The 24,702-nt window shown below is 59.9% G+C and overlaps 1 protein-coding gene across 1 annotated transcript in view; it reads left to right on the plus strand.

The window, feature by feature from the left end:
• TNS1 (tensin 1) overlaps positions 1 to 24,702 on the plus strand; it is a 58,724-nt gene that overhangs the window by 32,628 nt on the left and 1,394 nt on the right. Inside the window, 24 exon segments of the mRNA XM_086616160.1 lie at positions 3,388 to 3,458; positions 3,461 to 3,701; positions 3,704 to 3,777; positions 3,779 to 3,808; positions 3,810 to 4,091; positions 4,094 to 4,257; positions 4,259 to 4,512; positions 4,515 to 4,969; positions 4,971 to 5,088; positions 5,303 to 5,331; positions 7,487 to 7,571; positions 11,282 to 11,460; positions 11,675 to 11,817; positions 14,194 to 14,288; positions 15,203 to 15,238; positions 18,426 to 18,600; positions 19,275 to 20,143; positions 21,510 to 21,596; positions 22,249 to 22,380; positions 22,810 to 22,902; positions 23,450 to 23,527; positions 23,881 to 23,952; positions 24,031 to 24,199; positions 24,448 to 24,516. Coding sequence (XP_086472286.1) covers positions 3,388 to 3,458; positions 3,461 to 3,701; positions 3,704 to 3,777; positions 3,779 to 3,808; positions 3,810 to 4,091; positions 4,094 to 4,257; positions 4,259 to 4,512; positions 4,515 to 4,969; positions 4,971 to 5,088; positions 5,303 to 5,331; positions 7,487 to 7,571; positions 11,282 to 11,460; positions 11,675 to 11,817; positions 14,194 to 14,288; positions 15,203 to 15,238; positions 18,426 to 18,600; positions 19,275 to 20,143; positions 21,510 to 21,596; positions 22,249 to 22,380; positions 22,810 to 22,902; positions 23,450 to 23,527; positions 23,881 to 23,952; positions 24,031 to 24,199; positions 24,448 to 24,516 — 4,000 coding nt within the window.

Below are 24,702 nucleotides of genomic sequence, written 5' to 3' on the forward strand. Positions count from 1 at the left end.
AATCGGGCACCGCTCGAGTCGTCCCCCTGGAAGGCTCTGGTGCTGGAACAGGTGAAGGAAAGGGATTTTTGCTGCCCGCTCCTTCTCTTCGCCTGGGATCTTTGCTTCCCCGTCCCCTTTGGTAAGTCCTGACTTTGCTTTTTGTTTGAGCTGGATGGGATGGGGGAAAGGGCTGGGAGTGGGTGCAAGATCATGGCCATGGTGACCCATGGCTCAGGGGCTGGGGTTACTTCGTGCCATCGTATCTGGGCACAGGATGAAACCAGAGCTGGGAGGGCTGAGAGCTTCCCCATGGGACTCAGTCGGTATCCTTCATCCTGTGAAAGGTCCAGGACCCAGGATCTTCTCTGCCACCTGATGCTCTGGAGATGCCCCAGAGCCAGGACTCTGGGTGTCGGGGAGCAGAGACAGCAGGTGGGATGGGGCAGGATCAGGGGGAGACACGGTGGTATTCCAGCCTCATCCTCTACGCTGGTGCGGAGCCCTGGCCAGGATTTGTGCTGGTGCACGATGCTGTATTGTACACCCCACTGGGCATGAGGTGGGTGGCTCGGATCTGGGGATGTGAGCTGAGCCCCCCATCCCATTGTCATGTGTATCTTGGACCAGTTTTTCTCCTGGGCTGAGCCGCAGGGTGCTGGGGAGGGAGAGGAGAGTGCATTATCCTGCTGGGGCAGCGAGCCTGGCAGCAGGGCCAGGACCAGGCTGAGTTCAGCACTTCCACAAGCCCCCTCGATACAGCCGGAGCAGATGGAGCCGGAGCAGAGCCGGCATCTGGGACTGAGCCCTAGGCAAACCCAACCCACGCTGGGATGGCACAGCCAGCCAGGCTGGAGCTGCTCTGACCTTCAGGGACAAAATCCGACCTTGCTGGGAGCTGCAAACGCTTTGCAAATGGGAGCCCGGGATCCTGCGCCTTTGGGATGGCTGTTTCAGCTAAGGCAGCCTGTCCCCTCTTCCCTGGTCTTTCTGGGGGATTTTTTTCAACTTCTCAGGTGACAAGTGATAGATGGTCATATGAGTGATAGCATGGCCCAGGGATGGTGGAGGGGGCCTGGGAGTGGTGGGGAATAGCAGGATTTGACTCTTGGCATCTGACCCCAGGGACGCATGGGACGAGGGCAGGGATGGGCAGTCAGGTGTGGGGCAGAGCAGTCGTGGGACAAGGGCTTGGCTGATGGCGGAGGTGTCACGATCCCTTTCTTGCTTGCTACTCTGGTTTGGTACCGCTTTTGGGGTGGGGCCACCAGAGGCCCCTATGTCCCTGCCTGGCTGGAGGGTCTGGGGAAGGTGGGACGGGGCACTTGGGGCTTTCTGACTCTGCCATGAACCACGTTGTGCCTCATCCTGACCCCTCTTTGAAACATTTCTCCCAGCCGTGGTGCCGTGCTCAGCCCACAGTCTAATTAAGCCTTTCCCAGCTATTTTCTCTCTTGGTGCCACGTGCTTTCATTATATTTATTTATTCCCTTTTCCTTTCTGTTCCTCTGCCCTGTTTATCCCAGCCCCCACCCTGGCTCTTGCCCTGTTTCCCAGGACTGGCCAGCACCCATCACTGCCATCAGACAGGAGGGCTTGGCCCTTTCCGTGGCTCAAGGCGATGTCTCGGCCTCTCCAGTGTTGAGGCTTCCCCTGGACACGCTGCTTTTCCCTTTCTCCCTCCACGAGAAGGGATTTCCTCCCTTCTCTTCCCCTTTCCCCTTGTACAAGAGGTGTCACAGAGTCAAATGCAGCCGATTCCTGGCTACCCTAGCAGGATGAAGGAGCTCTGAGTCTCCTGGAGAAATTGTGGACCCTCATCCTCATCCTTTCCTGCACCAAGTGCCTGGAGAGGACCTCACTGCACGGTCCTGGGGCATCTTCAAGCCAAGGGGGGGCGCTGGGGCTCGGCTGCCTCCCTGAGATGCTGCCAGCAGGGATTCAGGAGTGGAAATCAGCGGCAAGGAGGGGGCCCTGGCTTGGTAGGACTCGTTCTGGGTGTTATTGCCTCCCTCTGCTTTACGGCGAGGCAGGTCGCCGACACGGGAGCTGCGGGGCATACGTGCGGCAGCGTGGGATAGTTAAGGCGTCCCGGCTCGGGGCTGGCTTTCGGAAGTGTTTTGCTCGCAGATAGGAGTGCTCTGATTTCACACTATCGCGTTAGGGCCGTCTTCCGTCCCTGAGTCAGCCCGCCTGGCCCCCGGCCAGGGAAGAGTCATTTTTTCCTCCAAAAGAAAGTGTTTAACGCTGCTCGCGGGCCCTTCCAGGAAACCTTGGCTAGGAGCTGGAAAAACAGGAGTCTGCAGCCCAGCCAGTGCCGTGCACACATCGGCGGGGAGAACACGGCTTGGGGGCCATTCCCATTGCTGTTTTGGTGGCCAGTGTCCCTCTGTGCCCCCAAATCTGGCTGTCTCATTTAGAAAGGTTTAAAGGGTGCAGCTGGTTGTGGTGTTGAGGCTACCAGGGTGGTGGGAGCCAGAGGGCTCGGAGCTGAGGTGCAAGGTTGCTGGTGGTGATGTTGTTGTGCCCTGGCTGCCCCCCAGCCTTTTGGGGCTGCGGAGGGGAGCCAGCTGCTTATATCAACCTCAGATCGTGGGGTTGGGGCGCTTGGTGCCTCTCCGGGGAGGAGACGGGGTATCCTGGGGTTGGACAGAGGCACTGCTTGTGTGGGAGCTTCAGGGCAGCGTCCAGTCCAAGGAAGGGTCTGGGGGAGATCCACCTGACCTGAGAGAGAGAAGGAGAAGGACAGAAAGGGTGGGAGCCTGCCTGTAGCCAGGGAGGAAAATGTCAAGGATGGGCAGCTGGCTGGATCCGTGCATCATCTGGGAGCAGAGTGGGTGGGGAGGGGCAAGGTGGGTCGTGGTTCATCTGTCCTTCACCCATGGGCTGAACACATCCATCCAGCTGGAGACGTGCCAGAGCTATGAGGCCAGATCTGACCGCCCTCCACTCATCCTCCTACAGCCCGTGGTGCATCTCCCCCACCCTTCTGTTTGCCTCTCTGGTGCCGTTTGGCCCTTTGGAGCTGGCTGAGCCCTGCGGAGCAGTGGGGCAGCAAAACAATGGCCGGCTCTGTGGGCAGCCATGGATGGGAATTGCCAGGAACGATGCCTGGAACTGGGGTGGGGATGTTTGGTGGATCCTAACGGAGCAGGTCGTGCTTGCAGGGCAGGTGTGTGGACCCGGAGGGGCTGTGGGGACACGGGGACTGGGGGGCAGTCTGGCTCCGATATCTCTGCACGGTGGCGCCCGTGGGATTGCGGAGGGTGCCGAGGAGACGGCGATGCTGGTCGTTAAGCGTTCCGGCGGCATGGAAGAGATCGAAACCACCGGCTAATGGGACCCATTAGCTCTGTGCAGAGCGCCAGGAATTGATCTGGGGTCTCGTGTTCGTTTTTCCCCTTGCAGAGGTTGGGCACACGCAAGGGCCCCTGGACGGGAGCCTCTACGCTAAAGTGAAGAAGAAAGACTGCCTCCAACGGCCAGCACCGGCGCCGTCAACGCCGCCCGCCTCCCGCTCTCGGCAACGCCCAACCACGTTGAGCACACGCTCTCGGTGAGCAGCGACTCAGGCAACTCCACCGCTTCCACCAAGACCGACCGGGACTGAGAGCCGGGGGTGCCTGGGGCGCCCGGCGGCCAGGCGGTGCTGAGCCCCGAGGAGAAGCGGGAGCTGGACCGTCTCCTCGTCGGCTTTGGTTTGGAGAGCGCACCACCCATGCACACCACACGCCCGGCCCCGTGCCGGCACGCCTGCCTGCCATGCCGGGCCGCCACGTGGTGCCAGCCCAGGTGCACGGTCAACGGGAACGCCGCAGCACTGGTGGCCCGAACGGGAGACAGATATCTTGGATGATGAGCTGCCCAACCAGGACGGGCACAGCGTGGGCAGCCTGGGCACGCTCTCCTCCTTGGACGGCACCACCACTGCCAGTGAGGCCGGCTACCAGGAGGCGCCCCGGGTGGGCAGCTTCTCCTCCCTGCCCAATGGCCCCTCGAGCTGCAACGGGGCTGAGAAGCTGCTGAAGGAGGGGCTGTACGATGGTGAGCCAGTCTCCAACGGCACCTACGCCTACAACAACCAGAACACCCTGACAGGACACCACCTCCTGTGACCCCGCTGCCTCCCTTGCGGCCATCGACATCTGCTCAGGACCACCTGGCTGGCTATCCCCAGCGCCCGCCGGGCTCCCACGCCCCGGGCTGGCTCCAGTCCCAGCCCCTACCCAGCTCCCAGCCCTACCTATACAGCTACGACCCCCCTGGCGCGTACCGCTCCGATCCTTCCGGTGGTGGATGCGGCCAAGTACGAGGTGAACCCGGCGCTGCCCCAGGCCCCGGCGCGCAGCACCAGCAGCCGGGAGGCCGTGCAGAGGGGCTTGAATTCCTGGCAGCAGCAAGGAGGGAGCCGGCCGCCTTCCCGGCTGCAGGAGGGTGGCGTGGAGAGCCACAGCCCCAGCATCTCCAGCTGCAGCCCGCAGCCCAGCCCGCTGCAGCCAGTGCCCCCCCACAGCCACAGCATGCCAGAGTTCCCCGGGCGCCCTCCCGCCGGGAGATCGAGCAGTCCATCGAAGCGCTTGATGTCCTGATGCTGGACCTCGCGCCTGCCGTCCACAAGTCGCAGAGCGTGCCTGCTGCCTCCCGCCAGGACAAGCTGGCTGGACCTCTGCTCTCCTCCTTCTCCGCCCAGCCTGTCACTGGTCTCTATGCCCGGACGGCTCCGCAAGTGGCCCAGCAGAGGTCTTTCGGCACCTCCGTGAGCCCCGTGGTCTCCGAGCCTGGTGGCAAAGCCTGTTCTCCTGGAGAGCCGGACTGTGGGGTGCATGAGTATCGGGAAACCTATTCGCCCTACAGCTACCAGCCAGCTCCGGTGCTGGAGCCGAGGAGCTACAGCCATGCTCCGGCTGGAGGACCGATGAGCATTGTCCCGGTTGGCACTTCCTACAGCCCTGTGGGATCTCAGCAGCTCCTCGTCTCCTCCCCGCCTTCCTCCCACCATCCCACCACAAACCCAGATGCCCCCCAAGGGACTGGAGAGCTACGAAGACTTGTCAAGGTTGGCAGAAGAGCCCTTGAACCTGGAGGGCCTGGTGGCCCACAGGGTGGCAGGTAGGACGCTTTGATTCCTTGGGGGGACGGGGAAGACTGCATGTCCCGAGAAGCCAGAGCCTGTGGGGGTGGCGTGCATGGTGGATCCGGGGATGGGAGATGCGGCGACTCCTCGTCCGTGCTGGATCTGGGCTTGGAACTGAGCCACCCGCCGTGGGGCGTGTCGGCAGGGGGGCAGCCTGTGCCCCTCTCCTGTGCCGAGACCCCCTTGCAGCTTGCCGACTGCAGCAGCATTGCCCAGAGGTAGGGAGAAAGGGTGGCCGAGGGGGTCGGGCCCTGCCATCTTCACCCCTTCGGGGTACGGGGCTGGTCTGTCCCCTGCAGTAGGGCTGCTCACTGGATCCTGGAGGGATTTCTTCCTTTCGGGGAGAATATCGCCCAGTTTGGTAAGATGTTCTCAGGTCTGGCTGAAGGTGTCCTGCCTGGACCCCACCTTGGACATCATGCTCTTCCAGCAGAGCGTTTGCCTTGTGCTTAACGTAGCTGGGCTGCTCCCTGGTTTCAGCCCCTGCTTTCCCCACAGTGTGCTGGGCTTGGAGCTTGGGACCTCCACCCCAGTGCTCCAACCTCCTCCCTGGGCAGCTGGGGTGCTGCTGGAGCAGAGGGGCCAGGGTGCAGGCTGACAGCAGCCTTTCTGCCCCAGTGGTCCAGCCAGCTTGGTCCTGGGTTGTTTGAAGCTGGACCTGGCCTTGGGGCAGTGGTCAAGGGCTGGGAGGGCATTTCCCAGCCCTGCCAGAGGGGTTTGGTGCAATGCTTGGCTGGGGCAGTGCTCAGTGTTGGTGCCCTGGCTGGAGGCGTTTGCTCCATGCCGCAGAGGGGAAGCCCCGTCCTCTGACTCCCTGCCCTCCTGCAGCTCCAATTCGGGGGCTTTTGGGACCCAGGAGGTCCCAGCCGCCCGGAAGGAGATACTGTGGTCCCGTGACAGCTCGGTGCCCTCCCTCCCCGCAGCTTCGGCTGCAGTTGTTGAATTGCAGAGCGACATTTGGGAAGGGTTCGGGGCTGCGGCCAGGCTGGGGGCCAGCTCGTGATGCTGGGGCTTGGCAACTCCATCCCTTCCAGCTCTGTGCTCAGTGTAGAAACTCGCCTGGCATTAAAGGGAGGGGGAAAAGGCTTGGCTGGAAAAATCCAACAGCACCAGCCTCCCAGACGTGAGGGCTGAGTCACCATGGCACCGGGAAAGGGGGCAGGAGGGGTGCCAGCAGAGGGGTGGGGGACAGGTATGGGTGGCAGAGATGTTGGGGGCAGTTTGCATGCATCCGAACCTGGTCTTGGTGATCCAGACCAGATCCACAGAGGAATCTGGGGCTTGTGTAGAGGGTTTAAACAAACCCAAGGTCACACGGGGTGCCCAAACTGCTGTATGTCTGGACTGAGTATTATAAGGAGCAGATCCCTCCCCAAATATGGAGGGGAAAAAATGGGCTGGAGAAGATGAGAGTCTCAGGAGAGCAGGAACAGTATGTGCAGTGGGTGGGAAATGAGCGTTTGATGGTGTCTACCAAAAAATTCATACCTTCCTAACCCTGGGGTCAGGTCCTCAGGGCTGGGCTGGGGTCACTCTCATCCCCCTGCAGCCACCGGGCTTCCCGAAGAGAAGAGGCGTCCTAGAGATGGTCTCCAGCCCGCAGCCACCTGTCCCTGCTGGGGTCTAGTGGTCTGTGCCAAGGCGGGGACAGCGTGGGCAGGCGGCCTGACCTCTGGCGGGAACGAGGTGTCCTGAAGCCAGCGCTGGGAGGGGACGGCTGATGGGGACAGTGGGACACGGATGGGTTTGTTTACATTCCCTGCTGCTATAAATTGCCTGCATGTTCCGGCGCAGCGATGATGAGCATCTCACACCTCCTCTGTGCCCGGCGGGGGAGCACTCCTATTCCTGCTTCCCACTGGTGATGGAAGGGAGGAGATAGGATGGGGCAGCACTGGTGTCCCTGGCGCCTCCTCGCAGAGAGGAGGCAGTCCTGCCGTCCTTCAAGTTCCCCTCGTCTCCCAGCAAGGCATCTGGGGTCATCCCTTCTTGTCCCAGTCCTGGGCATCCCATGATGGAGGGAACCTGCACGGTGCCTTCCCCAAGGGGATGGTGATGGAGCATTTGTGGCATTGCACAAGGCCACGAGTGTCTGGAGCCACCATTGGTTTCCCATGTGGGTTTAAGTGGTGCCTGGAGCCAAGTGATTTGGGTGATGGGAAAGTGACTCCAAGCAGGGTCTGAGCTCACTTGGACCCTGAGCAGCCCTGGGCTCATCTCTTGGATCCCAGCTAATATTTTCTCATTTTCTCTCTCTCCCTATTGTATCTTGTGACATTTGTCCTGTCTACCCCTTCCTCTCCCCATGGGGGACCATGTCTGTCCCCTGCGACCTCCCACCCTCCTTGCACCCCTGTCTTGGTACCCTGGCAGAGTAACAACGCCAAGCTCAGGGACCTCAACAAGAGCACCAAAGCCCCCCGTCCTCTGAACCAGCAACGGTCCTTCTCCTTCTCCGGTTCGTTCATTCCACCTCCCTCCTTCCTTGCCCTCCTACCTTCCCATCCATCCTTCTCCTTCCCTCTCCTCCATTCCTCCCTCTCATCTTTCCTTCCTTTTCCCTTCTCTCTCCTCCCTCCTTCCCCCTCATCCCTCCTTTTTTCCCTATCCCTGCATGCTGAGTGCTCTGTGTGTTGCATGGATGTGGGATGGACGAAGGCTCAGGAGACCCTCCCCATGCAGCTCGATCTCCTTTCTCAGTGAAGTGATGCTCAGGGCCCTCCTCGACCTCCTCTGGTGGTGGGAGAGCCCCTGTCCCCGGGTACGGATTCCTCTGCCCACGCTTAATTTGCTTCTCATTCAAGCCTGGCACTGCTCTTTGGTGGGGTTTCGTTGCTGGGCTGGATCCAGACCCTCTCTCCAGCCCCTCCAAGCTTTGCGCTGGCCGTGGCTCACCCCTCGGAGGGGCAAGGGCTGGGGTGCATCTCCACAGACCCCAGGTTCAGCCAGCTCCTGGCACAGTAGGGTATCACCTGCCCCAGTTTGGGGTTTTCCCCCATGGGTCTGTCTGCAGGCAGGGGGTTGGCAAGGGAGGGCCCCTGGCTGTGCTGGTTTTGGGGTGAAACATGGATGACTGCATCAGTGAAGTGCCCTGGGAGGAGGGGAGCAGTAGGTTTATCTGTGCCCAGTGGAAGGGGCGAATTGGGCTCTGGTGGGGAGCAATACGGGGCAATGTCTGCTGCTGGTCTTCATGTAGGGAGGGAGTGAGTTTGCATCTCCTTTTCCTGGGCATCATGTGTCCCCATCTGGCTTTAACTGCTGGGTGCTGCATCCCGATGGCCATGGATGCTGCTTTGCCCTCTCCTCTCCACCGTGGGGGCATTGCCTGGCTCTTGCCTGGCAGTAGCTCCAGCATCTCATGCCTCAAAAGCAGCTACCTCCTGATTTGGCCCAGAAACCGCAAAACCACCCAGGTTTAAATCCTCCCTTGTTTCCTGCTGTACTGGCTGTTGTGCTCCTGCCTTTCCCCAGCCCTAGAGCTGCATTTAGTCCAGGGGCAGGACTCTGCTGGTTGCTACCAGGTTAGGGAGTTAAGCGGGCAGCAGAAGGGGTGGCAGTGCCAGAGATGATGGGGGGCAAGGGAGGGGATTGGGGTGCAGGCTGCTGTTCCCCCTTTCAGCTGTGATGGGGAACCCCAACTCCTGCAGCCAGGCAGGGCATCCTTGGGGAGCTGGTAGTGGGGCCGTGGCTGAGGGAGGCTGTACCTCTGCCGAGGGGGCACAGTGAGCAGGGGAAAGGAGAGTTTGTTTTCAAGCGTAGTTTCCAGCCCATAAATCACCCAGGGGTCGAGGGAGCTGTGCTCAGAGCCTGGGTTTCCTCCAGGCTTTGCTCTGGGCGGCTCATTTTCCCAAGTTTCCCACTCTCGGCTCCCGAACAATGAGTCCCTTTTTTCCCCTCTCCTCCCTCCCCTCCCCACTGCTCCGGCTGCTTTCCGTGTCTGGGGAGTGGAGCAGCCAAAGCCCGATGAGCTCCTGGGTGTCCCGATGGGCTGGATCCAGCACCCTGGGACTGGGTGAGATGCAGCCCTGGGGATGGAGTGGGGTGTCCCACGCTGCAGATGTGTGTGGTGCACTGACAGCTGGGCTCCAGTGAGCTGCTGTTTGTGCTTCCCAAATGAAAAAGGCAAAGCAAGGCAGGCGTGCGTGACTCGAGGAATCGGTCCCTGCCTCTCCACAGCACTTGGTCTCTGCAGCTCACTTCGAGATGGGCCAAGGGATGCTCCTGGTGATGCTCTTGCAGCGTGCAGGACATCCTGCTAAAGCAGAGGGGAGAAAAGAAAATACAGGGCTTTGCTTTGTTTCCCCCCGCATTTTGTTCTCCCTATTCTTGCAATTCAGGGCTTCATTCCCTTAAAGCGAGGAGCAGGGGAAAGAGATACAGGGTGGCCACAATGCTACCTGTGGCCACTGTGCCTGCAGAGTGGCTTCCCAGAGACCCTTTCAGCCCCCCTGTCCTCTCCATGGGCTTTTTTAATGGCTGTCCCCTGTGCTGGCGAGCACCTGCAGAAGGGATTGGGGAGTTGTGTTTCAAAGGCGCTCTTAGTGGAATTTTCCAGGCTGCCTCCGCGGCTGGAGCCAGCCCCGTTGGCTCGCGGCCCCCGCCTCGCAGCCTGGCCGCCTCTTCCCCCGAGCCGCGATTTTATTGTTATTGCCGTTCACTGGGCTGATTATTTAGAAATGCACCCAGGCCACCTCCTTCCCTTCCACGCTCCCAGCCCTTTCCCTGCTCCCAGCCCTTTCTCCGGGGCCAAGAAAGCTCCGGAGTGGGTGCCGGAGTGGTGAAGAGGGAAGGTCAGCGGGCGCGAGGCGTGAGTCCTGCGTGGAGCCCTGGGGAGCAAGGGGAAGCAGCTGATGGCTGCTTTTCCTCCGCCAGCCCGTGGGAAAGGAGTGGTGTTTGAAAAGTGCATTTCCTGGAGCGTCATGATGGACTTTTCTTTTTTTTTTTTCCCTCTTTTTTCTCTTTTTTTTTTCCTCCCAATGTGCTGGGCCAAGGGGAGTGTCGAGCACTCCCCAGCTCTGCGGGAAAGGCAAAGAGGACGGTGCTGTCACCTCTGCTAGTGGGGCTGAGACTGGGCATCACCCCGCTGCCATGCGGGTCCCGGGGAAGAGCAGGAGTCCCGCTGGGCTCCGAGCTGCGCCCGTGCTGCTCTGCGTGATTCCCCTGCACTGAACGTGGCACCGTGGTCCCTGAGCCCTAATTAACCTCTTTGTCAGGTGGGATGGGGCGGAGAGTGTGTTTAGGCCCCGCTGGGTGCTGGGAGAATTGGGTTTGCACCCTTCATCCCAGCCTCCCAATCCCGCCTGCCCTGCGCTGGCCTTGTTCCCGTTCCTGGGCTTTATCCCAGCTGGCTGGGATCACCAGTGGGATCTACTAGACCCCGACAGCCTGGAGAAACCCATTCTCCTTCAGTGACTTGCTCATTCTCTTCTTCCCCCCTGGGGTCTCGAAGCCCCTTGATGCTGCCCTAGGCTGTGGCACCAGTGGCTCGTGGCACTGGGGTCTGGGAAGGAGATCTGGGGGGAGATGGAGAGGAGATGCCAATGTCCTATTTTAGGAAGGCTTTGTGCTGGAGGTAGGAGATCAGCAGTGGCTTGTTGGGGTTCCCTGCACCATCCCTCTGTTGGGGTCTTTCCTCCTGACCCTGTGCTCCCTCTGCCTCACAAAAGCAGGCTTTTTCCACTGCTGCGGTTGAAGCTGCATCAGGCTGCGGGAGCAGGGATGCAACCGAACATGGCTGCCCTGGTGCTGGGGGATTCAGCCCTTTCCCACCGTGATGCTGTTGGGGGGGTCCTGGTCCTCCCCAGCTCTGTGGGGCTGGACTGGCTGGGCTACCCGCTGCCGGGGGATGCTGGCCCCGAGCACAGGACTCGAGGTGCTTGGGAGGGCTAATGCAGCGATCCAGCCACTAGCCACAACCCTGCCTTGCTTTTTTGCTTGGCCCAGGGCCAGTGCTGTGGGATATCTCTGCTCCAGCTCAAAACTGACTGTGCTGGTCCAGGGGTTAGATGCAAGTGAGTGCTGAAGCTGCCACCTCCACTGGGCAGAGCCCCCTCCGCGGCACATGGCCCTGGGGAGACCTCTTGGATCAACTCTGAAGTATCTCCTACTGTGGTCCCCGTCTTAGCTGACACCTCCTCACCCATTTCCCACCCTGTTCTTGCCCCGCAGAGGTGCAGTCCCGGGAGAAGTCCCCGGAGGAGAGTGCCATCCCTGCCCACAAGCGGACCCCCAGTGACAGCCACTATGAGAAGAGCTCGCCAGAGCCCAGCTCGCCCCGCAGCCCCACCATCCTCTCGCCTGAGGTGGTCAGCACCATTGCGGCCAACCCCGGAGGGAGGCCCAAAGAGGTGTGCTGGGGTAGGGGGGTGCTGGAGTCGGGGCATGGCTGATGAGGTGCCGCCACCTCTTGGGAGGGACAAGGCTTGGAGGGGAGTGCAGGACTTTTAGCATCCATGGCGTCCTGCAGGGTTGGGGGTTACTGATGCTGTTGGTGGTGACGGTGTCCTGGAGGGTCGTGCCCATTGTAGGAATGGGACTGACCCTTTCTCCTGCTTTCCCCAGCCTCACCTCCACAGCTACAAGGAAGCCTTCGAAGAGATGGAGGGTGCCTCCCCCACCAGCCCACCCTCAAGCGGCGGTGAGATTTCTCCCCCAACCCCAGCCTTCCCCGTCTCGCCACAAACCCCTTACTCCAACCCCTGTAAGTCCTGCGGCTCCGGGAGGCAGAGGGGCTTGGTGGGTGGCTCTCGGCAAGCCAGAAGTTCGCCAAGGGTCAGACAGCTCCGGGCTCCAGACACCCACCATGTTAATCGCTCTTCCTCTCCATCCTCCTCTCTCCTCCGCATCCCACCACTCCATGCTGCCATCAGCATCCCGCTGCCATCAGCATCCCATGCTTGGCACTCACCTGTTGGCTTTTTCCCACCTTCCACTCACTGGGGTGTTTCTTGGATGGGATCCCAAGGCAGGATAAGGAGAGAGGCAGGGTCCAAAAGACATCATCCTTCCACCTCATCCCAGTGCTGCATCTCCCCATCTTTGCTCCGAGCATGGCGAAAAGGGCAGCGAGGCTGCTGTAGGAGGAGGCAGTAGGGACCGAAGAGTGGGAGGGGGCTTGGGGCAGACCCTCGCACGCTGGGCCACTTCTTGCTCGCTGTTTCCAAGGCAGGATGGGCAAAAGGGAGGGAGATGCTGGCCCTTTGCATGCAGCTTGTCTCTGCTCCCCTGTGCCTTCTTTCTGACTAACCCTGATGGTGCAGTTTCAGTGGGTTTGTGTGGACTGGGGTTTGTGTGACCAACTTGAGCGACGAATCCCAGTGAGCAGCCTCACGTCGGCACAACACGACTTGGGATGGACCAGTGCAATGGAGCAGCTGGTCGACTGGGAAACCCATTAAAAAGATGGAAGCGCTCCCCTTGCCTCCCAAACCACTTTTGTAGGCTGGATGCTGAGGGATGCTCCATGGCTGAGGTTGCCCCTCTGATGCCACATCCTGGTCCCGGTGGGGCCACCTGCTCCCCGTAGCTCAGCCCAGCTGTTTCCTTCGGTGCTGTTGCTGTTCTCCCCTGCAACATGCTGGCATTTGAGCCCCATCTTGTGGGATGCAATGGTGGGAGTGTGGAGTGTGGGAGCGTCCCTGGGGCATTTGGCAGCTTGGAAATGTCCCTGTTGTTCGGGGCGGGGGGGCGGGGGGGGGGGGGGGAACGAACGACCTGGAGAGCTCAGCCCGGGGCAGCAGCTCCTTGGCAATCCGACAGTGGCTTGTTTTTTGGGATGAGTCACTGACAGAGGTGATGGGAACAGCCTGGCTGGGGACGTGGCCTGGAGGCAGTGCTTCTTATCCCACGCCAGCCAGGGAGGCCTGGGAAGATGGAAGCTGCGTCTTGCAGGCTTCACCAAAGTGCCCACTGTGGGGGATGTGTGAGTGATCCCCCTCCATGGGGAGATGGCAGTCCCAGGGGAATTCCTGGCCCAGGGAGGATTCTGCTGCTCATCAGGCAACGGAGGCGCGAGCTGACGTTGCGGCTTGCAGCCAACCAGATTTGGGGAAATTGGGCACCCGCTGGGGAAAGCGCTGCCATCTTTGTTTCCCAGGGACTTCGCTGCTCGGCTGCTCCAGCCCTGGGCTGCCGGGGGGACCTGGCCTCTGGGCGAGGGTCTGGCTTTCCTCCAGAGCACTCACCAATGTCGCCTCCCGGCCTCGCCGCAAGCCCCATGCCCATGCCAGCAGTCAGGGTCGTTCAAATGCTGATGGAGGGATGTGACCTCCAGTCCCTCTTGCTGGAGATGAGACCTGCAGGTCTCCTCCAGGGAGATGCAGCATGAAGGAGATGGGTCAAACCCGAGGGCAGGAGGGGAGAGGAGGTGCAGTCGGCTTGGGGAGGTCTGCCCTGCCCTGTAAAACCCTGCCGCTCCGCACTGCCAGTGCATCCATACCATAGCCATACGTACATACAGCTCCTCCTGGTATGTACATATGGGCCCAGAGGTGCAGACCTCATGTGTGCGTTGGAGAACATGGTCTGTGTGAACATCCTCACCCGCTTGTCGAGCTGATCTGGAGGTGGGGTTTTTTTGACAGTCACACTGCTGTTTTTGTGGGGACGATGAGCTGCTCTGCGACAGCCTGGTCCCAGTGCAGCCAGACGTGAGGGTCGGCAGAGGTGGGTTAAGGTTTGGGAGAGCTGGGTTGGGGGGACGGCTGCTTGCACAGGGGCAATGAAGGAGACTTCATGCCTATGGTGGGACCATTCCCTTATGGAGACAGTGCTGGAAGATGGGGTCTGGGCCTGTCCTGGTGGAAATTGTCCCCTTTCTCCATCCTGACAGCCCTGTGATGGGGCAGAACTGCTCGTTCCTGGGCATCTCCAGCCCTGTGTGCATCCCCAAATGGAGAGGGGCACCTGTGTCCAGGGTGTTGCTTCATACGAGGGCATCTCCTCTTCCCAGCAGTCCCCAACTGCAGCTGGTGGGTGGGATGGGTCATGGGAACTCTGAACTGCTGGGCAGTGACAGTTCCGGCTTTTCTGAAGCTTCACCTCCCACTCCTTCGTTAACACTCTTGTTTCCCTCGTGCCAGCAGTGCGTTCTCCCCCGGCCTGGCCAAGACCCCACTCTCAGCACTGGGGCTGAAACCCCACAACCCGGCCGAGATCCTGCTGCACCCGGTGGGAGGTGAGTGTGGGCACGGGGGCTGCAGGTGGGTTTTGTGAGGGGTGCCTGTGAGGATATCCCTGGAAGGGTCCTCTGGTTGGAGAAGGCTCTTCTGCCTCCCCTTTGGGGCCACGTGGCCCTGGGGTCCTTGTCACCTCCTGTGGAGACTCTGGGACTGTGTGAGGGTGGCGGGATGTTGGAGCTGCCCTAGAGGGCTCAGCCCAGCAGAGTCTCTGGTGGGGGAGTCTGGAAAACCCTGGGGTCTTGCCTCCTCCCCATCCCTGTACTCCTCCCTCCCTCCCCCTGTCCATCCCTTCCCCTCCCCAGCACATCTGGAGAGGGTTTGCACTCCGGGAGCTGAGCCTGTCAGCCAGAACAGTATCCAGAGCTCTCTCCATGCTTGAGAGCTGTCTCCGGCTGCAAAGGCCCCGCTGTCCTGGGTACACGTCCCAGAGCAGCCTGCCAAACCAGCTCTTGCTGCTCCCGGCACCTGGGGCCGCTTCCTGGGCCATCTCTGGGCTGAGGGTAACCTCCCCAAAACCCCGCTGAGCCCAGCAGTGGGGACTGGCCTGGCAGGACCCTTCTTGCTCTGCTCTCAAGGGTGAGCTGATGCTTTTTTGGTGCTTGCTGAGTTTCATGGAACAGCTCTTCCTGGTGGCTCCCCACTATTCCTTCTTCTCCACCCGAAACCAGCCTCCTGGGGTTCGGACGTCACCTCTGGGATGCCAGGTGGACCCTGGGGGTGTCTGAGGCCAAGGGCCTGGTCTGGGGCGCAGTGTCAGTGTTGGGGAGGTGTGGGGGTCTCCTTTGTGCTCTCTGTGCCCCTGCCCCCTGCTTAACTCAGATTTCTCTTTCTTTCTGTCTTGCATCTCCCTTCTTCCTCCTCTCCTCTCCTCTCCCCTCTCCCATCGCTCCCCTGTCCCTCTGTCTCTCAGAGCTGGAAGGGGAGGCGGGCGGTGACTCTGAAGAAGGTAAGAAAGGCTTTCTTTCTCTGTCTCTCTCGTCCTCACTCATCTCCGCTGTTGGGACCGTCGCTCAGAGCAGGCTCCGGCTGTTGGTGCCAGCAGCCTTCCCTTGCACTGGCCCCGGGGGCGTAGCATACCGAGTTTTGCCCATCCCGCTCCCTTTTGAGGAGTAGAACATCGTGCCACATGTTGTGGTTGGATTCCCCTATGTCCAAATTGGACCTGGAGGTCTGTCACGTTGGGTGGCGATTGTCTGTGAGGGCTGAGACCTCTTTGTCAGCGCGTGGTGTCCTCGCTGGTGGCGCACCAGCAACGTTGGCACATCACGGCCAGCTTCGGATGAGCCTGGCAGGGGGCTGGGAGCAGCAGCCCCAGTTTTGGGCTCTTGCCCTCCCCTTCTGGCTTTGCCGCTGCCGTTCGGAGCAAAAACAAACCAAAGTGCAGCACAAAAGGTCAGCAGGCACAGAGGCCACCAGCGCGCTGCCGGCTCAGCTGGCCGGGCAGCGACGCAGCGCCGGCAGCTGGTGCGCATCCTCTGCTGGCTGGGAGGCTGCCCAAATTCCCCCCACCTCTCCCATCCCTGGGCTGCGCCTCTTGGGAAATGCTGAGGATGGGGCTGAGCTGGGAGGTCAACTCGAGAGTGGCTGTGCTGGTGGAGGAGGCACTGTGGGCTCTGGGGTGGTGTGATCCTTGCGGAGACGGAGGCTTCAGGAGTGGCTGTGATTCCCCGGAGCGCTGCCTGCTATCTAACGGTTGTTGGGTGGTTTTGCTTTCTTCTTTAATGAAACTTTGGGCCCTCGGGGCCCAGATGGGGAATGGTATGTTCAAGATGGGTTTTGGGAAGAGGATGTCTCTTCTCAGTGAATTTATGATGCTTCCTGCAGCCCCGGGTGCCCGCAGCATTTCTCCCCGGGAGTTCCTCAAAATGCACATAACCCAAATCTGAAGTTGTGCAACAGTGCAGAAAGTGATTGCTTGAAGAAAATGTTCTGTTTCCAGAGCTGATGTTTCAGTGATGGCTTCTTGGGTACATTAAAGGATGTCTGGTGAGTGGCCAGTCTGAGTGGCCACCACCATCCTCTTGCCCTCCTCTTGGATAACATGATGGTTTTGGGGATTTGAGTCTGCAGTCCTGAGCAGGGATCTGTGCTTTGGCTTAACAAAGCTGTGGCTTAGCACCCTCTGCACCCAGCCGTGGACCCCACAAGGATCCCTGACCCACCGGGGCCCTCCTCAGCAGATCCCTGCCTGCATGGCCGGGCTGCTCCTGGGGTCGGAGGATGCTCTGGCAGCTCAGGAGCTCCAGCCTGGCTGCCACCTCTGAGGAGGCTTTAAAACAGCCCAGCACAGCAGCAGCGCTGGGTATTTCTGGCAGAAGCACAGCCCTGCCTGGATTCTGGATTCCCAAACGATTGCTCCCTTTCCCCCCTGGTGACTCACGACCTCTTTATTCTCTCACCATCTTCCCGTCTCCGAGCCTCTTCCAAGAAAACACTAGGAGGCAAGATCTGATATTTTCAACCTAAAAAATCCCTGCCAGAAACTTCCTAGATTTTTTTTTCATTCTTTTTTCCCGTATTGAACCAAACCACTCGAACTCGTGCCCATGGTCACTGTGGCACACGTATTCTGTCCCTCCTCTGTATGCTGTCTCCTCTCCCTGAGCCCCCAGAAGCTGGGGCAGGAGGGCCTGGCATTTTCGCAGCCGTTTGGTCTTATCCTCTCGCAGGCTGACTCATATGTACTGTCTGGCTAATTTTAGTCTGGGGTGGGGAGCTAAGGGGGGGGAAAAGTGAGTAGCTGTGAAATTAATTTAATTACCTAAGTGTTTTCTTGCAGCTGCTCTGGGCGTCCCCCTGGCCAGTGCCTCATCCCTGATGCTCGGAGCCGCGTGTCCTATGTCACATGCTGGTACCCAGCCCGTGTTGAGGTCCTTGGTCTGATTTTGGCTGAGATGTTTCCTGAGCAGGGCTGGGCAGGGAGATCAGCCCAAGAGATGGACTCCTTCTCCTCTGTCTTCAGACAGACGGGGCACAGATACTGGAGAGGAAGGAGGGGAACTGGTGACAGTCTTTTTCCTTGCATCCCCCCAGTCCAGCACCAAACACAGAGCTGTGTGTCGGTGTTACTGGACACGAGTGGGCCGGCTTGCCGACAGGCTTAGCCAGAGCCCAGCTCTTATGACTAATAATAATAATAACGTTTGTCATGCTAATTACTACTGTGAAGCCGCCTCAAGCACGGACAGCCTGGAGCCGCGGACCTGCAAGGGTGCCCAGCCCACAGCGTTTGACGCCGGCGGGTCTCACTTAGGGTGTCGTGCCCCAGCACGGAGGCAGTCGGTGGTGCCAGCTGAGGTGTGACACAGCTGCAGGGACACTGGGGGACGGGGCTGAAGCTGCAGCCCCTTCCTCTGGAGTGGTGTTTGTCAGGGGGCTGCAGAGGCTTTCGTAGGGATGGGGACCAGCCTGGATGGAGCAGGAGGCAGTGGGGAAAGGGAGGAGGGAGGACTGGCTCTGGCGGCTGCCTTGGCTGGTGACGGCCGGCCCAGCCCGCTGCTCCCGGCACGGGGCGGCTCAGTGGCTCCAAAGGAAAATTGCTTTTCTTGGTTGTGCTCGCGGGCTCTGATTTCAAGCCGGGCTGGGAGTGAGAGTGTTGGATGCTGCAATGGAAATAGCTGGGGCTGCTCTCTGGTCTGCTTCTGGGGACGGCTGGCAGAGGTGTGCAGGGCAGGGACCGCTGGGCATCGTCGTCAGTGCCGCGTGAGTCAGTGCAGGCTGGGCAGAGTCACTGTCTTTATTTTTAGGGGCTGGGGATGAGCAAGGAGCAAGACATGTGCTGTGTGGCATGCTGGGCAGGGAGGGACACTGACTCAGAGCAGGGCGGAGGGGCTGTGGCACTGGACGGGACCGTGGTCCCACGTGCTCTGGTCCCTTCAAGGAAAGAGGTGGGCACGACCCGCCTCCCTGTGCCCTGGCTGGGGTCTTCAGCATCCATTGGAGCAACCTAAAGGCCCAGATGAGCCAGACGTGTTTTTTCACAATCCCTGGGAGAAGAGGGACGGGAGAACTGGGCAGCTGGAGTTGCTCAGCTCAAGCACCTTCACTGCCCGAAACAAGGATACTGGGAAGGACATGGCCCCCTTCCCATGGGAGCTGTGGGCTCATCTGTTTCCCCTTCTCTTTTGCCACAGAGCCCAGGAGCTACGTGGAGTCGGTGGCCCGCACAGCCACAACAGGCAGAGGAGGGACTCTGCCCACCACCCAGCCCGGGGGCCCGGAGGTGCCCACCAGGAATGGCACCTTCACCAACTCCTTCACCACCCCCAGCCCCGTCTCCACCAGCAGCCCCATTCACAGCGTGGACGGGTAAGGCAATGGATGCAGGTCCTGGGGGCTGGTGGGGCTGGGGCTGAACCCTGCCTGGTGCACAGGCTTGCTCCCACTTTGAAATTGCCTTTGCAAGGACCCCCCTCTCCCCACACAGGGTTTAGGTGTCCTGGTTAACCGTGTGGCTCGCCATGTGCCCTGAGGACACAAAGCTGGGTTACTGATGGTCACTTGATGGTCACTGAACCTCAGCAGCATCTTGCTGAGAACGTGGCCCTTGGGGCAGGAGGAGGGATGGGGTCTGTCCTAAGCCTTAGCTCTGGATTAGGCTGAGGATTGGTCCCCTGTGCTGCAACAGAGCTATCATCCCTGTCCCCTCTCACTCTCCCCATGAGGTGACCTGCACCAGCCCAGCCTGGCAAGGCTGACAAGAAGGAACAAATGGGACGTTCTGCTGGAAGAGGAGTTGGTAAAAGGCTCTGTCTCCCAGAAAGTCGTATTTTGAGAGAGAATTGGGATGCATGGTGAAACTAAAGCTGCCTCTAGTTGCTGTCATGCCGCTGGCAGGACCCATCCCACCGTTGCCTCTGAACAACTGAGCAGCTTGCTGATGCCATGCCTCAGTTTCTCTATACACCACTGGCAGGAGGGTGCCAGCCAGTAGCAGGAACGAGTGGTGGAGCTGAATCCTCCTTCTCCTCATCTCTCCTCAGGGCCTCCCTCCGCAGCTACCCGTCGGAGGGCAGCCCCCACGGCACGGTTACGCTTCCCCATGCCTCGACTGAGCCTGTTTACCGGTCGCCTGTCAGCTCGCAGATGCCCTCTGCTCACAGCAGCTACCAAAACTCGTCTCCATCTTCCTTTGCAATGGTCCAAGGCGGGGTCCCGGGCTCGGCGTACGCCAGCCCTGACTACCCTGATGGCCGAACCAGCCTCCAGCCAGACCCCCAAGCTCGGCCACAGCCACAGGTCAACGTGGTGGGGGTCCACGTCCTGCCAGGGAGCCCCCGCACCCTGCACCGGACAGTGGCTACCAACACACCGCCCAGCCCCGGCTTTGGCCGAAGAGCCGTCAACCCCAGCATGAGCAGCGCTCCTGGCAGTCCTGGGCTGGGCAGGCATGCTGTGGCGGCTCACGGCAACCTGGTGGCCTCACCGGGGAGCCCCAGCCTGGCCAGGCATCAAGCCGCAGCAGCCGTCCCCCCCGGCAGCCCCCTGTACGGCTACCCCAGCCCAGAGGAGAGGCACCCAACGCTGTCTCGGCAGAGCAGCTCCTCTGGCTACCAGCCTCCCTCCACGCCGTCCTTTCCCGTCTCGCCGGCGTACTACCCTGGCACGAGCACGCCACACTCCTCCTCCCCGGACTCAGCTGCCTACCGCCAAGGCAGCCCCACGCCGCAGCCCGTGCTGCCCGAGAAGCGGCGCATGTCAGCCGGGGACCGGTCCAACAGCCTCCCCAACTACGCCACCGTCAATGGCAAAGCATATTCGCCGCTCTCCAGCGGCATGTCCAGCCCCAGTGGTGGGAGCGCTGTCGCCTTCTCCCACACCCTGCCGGATTTCTCCAAGTTCTCCATGCCAGGTGAGAGAGGTCCTCGTGTCCCTCATCCCCACCCAGGGCTCTCCCCTACTGCTCCTTGCTGGCTGGCAGGGAAGGGGTTGCAGCCACGTCCTGATTTACCCCTCCTGCCCATCCGTGAACTGGTGGCACTGCTGGGGCTTGGGCCATTTCCTGTGCTTTCTAGCAAATCCAAACAGGAAAAGCACCGACCCAGCATTGCTGGTGTAAACAGCGCCCAGAGTTGTGTACGGGGAGATCAAAGCACCCAGAGGCGGCTTTTCTCTGCCGTGGGGATGTGCTGACCTCCTGGCCCCGTTCCCAGCGGGTTTTACCCCACTGAGACGCCACTGCGGCGTTGCCTCCTCGTTTCAAATGGTGTGCCATGCCCCGGGTGCCCCCGCACCTGGAACGCCTTCGCTGGCTCCGGTTACAGGACACCTCAGTGACGCCGAGATGGGGCCGATAGGACCAGGGGAATAAAGCTGCGGGGCAGCGGTGCCTCTGGCTGCTGGGCTGGTTTTGCTGCCGAGTGGGCAGCCCTTTGTGGGCACGTTGGCGCCCACCCTGGCCCCATGACTCGCCGAGACTGGGGACCTTTCCCAGCGGGGAAGCGCCAGCAATTAAATCCCATAACAATTAGTGAGCGGCTGGGGAGGGGAGTGAGCCCTCCGCCTCTCTGAAGGCGACCAGATTGCAGAGGGCCGATAACACGTCTCCAGCAGAGATGCTATCCAGCCCTCCGGGTTGTTTGCTCAGTTGTTTTTGGAAAGCAGGTTGTTGGAAACATTGCCCAAGCAAAGTGACAGCTTCATGGCCAGAGGACCGGGTCCCATCAGGGCTGTGCCATTGATGAGCACTGAGCGAGGCAGGGTCGGGCTGAGGCTGAGACTGCTTTTCCCAGGGTAGATTGACCTGTCTGGTTTCTCTGCACGGAGCAAAGATAAGGGAAGGAATTGATTTTTGTCATGGACGAGCCAAATCTTGAACATTAGAGAGCAATGAAGGTCTTCTGAAGGCAGATGATCTCCCCACCACCTTCTGGACATATCTTTTTCCTCCAACAGTTTTCATTTCACCTGGCCAGCTCCCTTTTAAATGTCAAATTCCCATTTTGCCTCTGGCTGTATGGCAAAGAAGCTCATCCGACACACAGCCCTTTGAGGGCCCTTGCGCTTGGGTTTAGCATTAGATGCCCAGCAGCCTCATAAGCTCCAGGTGATGATCAGCCTGCCTGGGTGTCGAGGACTGGGTTGAGGTTAAAGCAATGTGCTGGGCTGAAAGGAGGTGGAGGTATTAATGCTTTAGCTGGATTTGCTAAAAACTCACGTGGAGTTTTAGATAGAGCATCTTTCAACTTTTTTCTTGTCTTCTCTTCCCTTCCTTGCAGACATCAGCCCCGAGACTCGTGCCAACGTCAAGTTTGTGCAGGACACTTCCAAGTACTGGTACAAACCGGAGATCTCCAGGGAGCAGGGTGGGTAGATGACACAGGGCGAAGGATATGGTCGAGTGAGTCATGGTCAGGAGTTGGGGTGTATCTGGGATCACAGGGATTAGCAAGGATTTCCCTTAGGGGCTGGATTAGGAGTGAAGGTGGATTGTGAATGTTCAGACCATTGCAGAGGAGAGTTGAAGCCCAGCTCAGCTGCAGGCTTGCATGATGTCAGCTCCCCAAACCTTCCTCTTGGTGGATGAGCACCGGTCCCCATAGCATGCAGTGGATCTATGCAGTTTGGGGTGCAAAGCACCCAGATCTTGAGTTGAGAGAGCTCAGAAGGATCTTGGAGACATGGCTAAGAGGGGAGAACAAGGAGGGGGCAAGGTGCCTTCAGGGGCAAGGTCCCAGCATTTGGTCCCTGGTCTTCGCCTGCTTTCCAGTACTTGGTTGCTCAGAGGTGGGCTGGGTGGGAACGGATGACCTGAGATGCCCACACAAGGGCAGGGGGAGAGATGAACCCCTGCCTGACCACAGACTCACAGATGCGCAGGGGTAATAGTAACACTGTGGTTCTCGGCTGTGAGGCTGTTGAGCCGAGGCGCCCCGTCTCGACCTGCACCTGCTGGATTCGAAGGGGCACATTGGCTCTTGCCTTTCTGGCTCTGACGTCTGCTGTCCTCTCCTGCAGCCATCGCATTGCTGAAGGACAGAGAGCCGGGGGCTTTCATCATCCGAGACAGCCACTCCTTCCGGGGAGCCTACGGCCTCGCCATGAAAGTAGCTTCTCCGCCTCCCACGGTCATGCAGCAGAACAAGAAAGGTATTGTGTGCCCTTCTCCATCCCACGCCGAGATGCTTTTCATCGTTTGTCCGGGGTGAGCGGGCAGCTGGGTCTGTTGAGCCAGTCGTGCCCTTGGGTATGTGCTGATGTGACAGGATCCTTCCCTCCCAGCCCTCAACCCAGAGCACAGGGAAGCAGCAGACATCCTCTGCCCTGAGCTGCGGAGGGCTCAGGGGCATCTACTTCCTGGGCTTTGGCATGGCAAAATGGGCACAGCCTCCCCGGCGCACACACACCATGGGGGAGCCTGGCTTGGGGTTGACCCTGTGCAAAGGGCCAGATTCGAGGAGGGTGTGTGGAGTGACAGAGACCCCTCCCCTGCACTGGAGCACTGGTTTCCCTGTAGGTCTGCAGAGTGGGAGGAGGAGTGGGGTGGCTCTGGTGTAAGAACATCCCGTCTCTTCCCAGGAGACATGACCAATGAGCTGGTGAGGCACTTCCTCATCGAGACCAGCCCGCGGGGTGTGAAACTAAAAGGATGCCCCAATGAGCCCAATTTTGGTGAGTGCCACCAGCATGCTTTCCACATGTGGGCTTGGGTTGGGATAGCCTTGCCTTTACTGGACTATCAAAGCGGACTGGGAGAGCCCCTGCCTCTGTTCCTGCCTCTTGTCCCTGCATAACCAAGTCCTGTGGGCATTTGGAGTTTTTGGGGTCATGCACACTCATGAGTGCACGCAAATGTGTGTATGTGCACAGGTAGGTACCTTCCTGCACATACGTGTAGGACAAATGATGCTGCTGGGCAGAGTGGAGGGCGAGGTCTCCTCTTGTTCCAGTTATCTCGTGGCTAATGTGCTCCGAGGCACCGCACGAGGACCTCTGCCCTGTTCGTTGTTCCTAAAGTGTCCCTGGCATCTCTGCCCCCTCCCTGGGTTTTCTGTGAGCATAGTGGTTTCAGCAAGAGGAAATGCCATGTGTGGCATTAGGACTACGGTGAAGGAACACACCAAAAAGCCTGTTCCCATCCACCCAGAGCAGCGACGGCTCAATACTGGGGAAACCCGTGTCCCCAGCCCTGCGCTGACCGTCTCCCCTCTCTCCCCAGGCTGCCTCTCGGCTCTGGTGTATCAGCACTCCATCATGCCCTTGGCCCTGCCCTGCAAGCTGGTCATTCCTGACCGAGGTAAGAGCCAGGGCCAGCAGACCAGGGAGCGGTGGGACAGCCTTGATCCTCTCCTGTTTGGGGTGGGATGTCGATTCCCGCGTCCAGGGCGGTATATCCCCAGTGGGGCCAGCCCTGGGGGTGTAGCCCTCTTGTCTCCATGCTAGGGGCTGTACCTCCTTGCTAGTCCCTTCATCCCTATGCTCAGACAACTTGGATCCAGATTGGGCTTTACCCTTTATCCCCAGTGCCACATCTACACTGGCATCTGATGCTCAACAGTTGGAAAGGGGATCCTACATCTGTCCCCACAGCCTGTGGAGACAGGGTAGGTTTCCAAGCAGGGAGCGGCAATGATGCCCTGTCTCTTCTAGATCCCATGGAGGAAAAGAAAGACACTGCATCAACCACCAACTCAGCCACCGACCTCCTCAAACAGGGTGCAGGTGAGTAGAGAGGGCTGCCGCAGGGCGAATGTGGCCCAGAGCAGTGGCTCAGCCCATGACTGATGTCTCCCCTTCCAGCCTGCAACGTCCTCTTCATCAATTCGGTGGAGATGGAGTCGCTGACGGGCCCCCAGGCCATCGCGAAGGCCGTTGCTGAGACGCTGGTGGCTGACCCCCCACCCACCGCTACCATTGTCCACTTCAAAGTCTCTGCACAAGGCATCACCTTAACCGACAACCAGAGGAAGTAAGAGCCCCCATGGCCACATCTCCGGGTCACCAAAGCCAACGGGGCTGTGATCCAGGGAGCACATTGGTGAAGGATGTCCCTGGGGTGGCATAAGTTTGGTCATGGGCAAGGCTGGGCTATGTCCTTGACTCCTGGAGCATCCTAGGGGAGACCTATGGGAGTGTCCTCCATGCTGGTGGGACTGGGCTGTGGTGGGGCAGAGGTGGGGGATCCCTGGCCCTGACGCTCCCTGCCTTGTCTTTCAGATTATTCTTCCGAAGACATTACCCGCTCAACACCGTCACCTTCTGCAACCTGGACCCCCAGGAACGAAAGTGAGCGCCTTAACCCTGGGGATCACATGTTCCCTGCCCCTTTCTCTCCCCCAAGCTCCCAGGCTGCTCGGAGCAGGGTCTTTTGCTCTGTCCCTTTTGCTCCTGCAGAGGGCAGGGATGGAGGGTCCTTTTGGATACCGTGGGGCAACACCAGCTTCTCCTAGTGACTTCTTGGTGTCTCGAAGC

This window comes from Tauraco erythrolophus, chromosome 8, assembly GCF_009769465.1.
Source record: "Tauraco erythrolophus isolate bTauEry1 chromosome 8, bTauEry1.pri, whole genome shotgun sequence".
Taxonomy (NCBI): Eukaryota; Metazoa; Chordata; class Aves; order Musophagiformes; family Musophagidae; genus Tauraco; species Tauraco erythrolophus.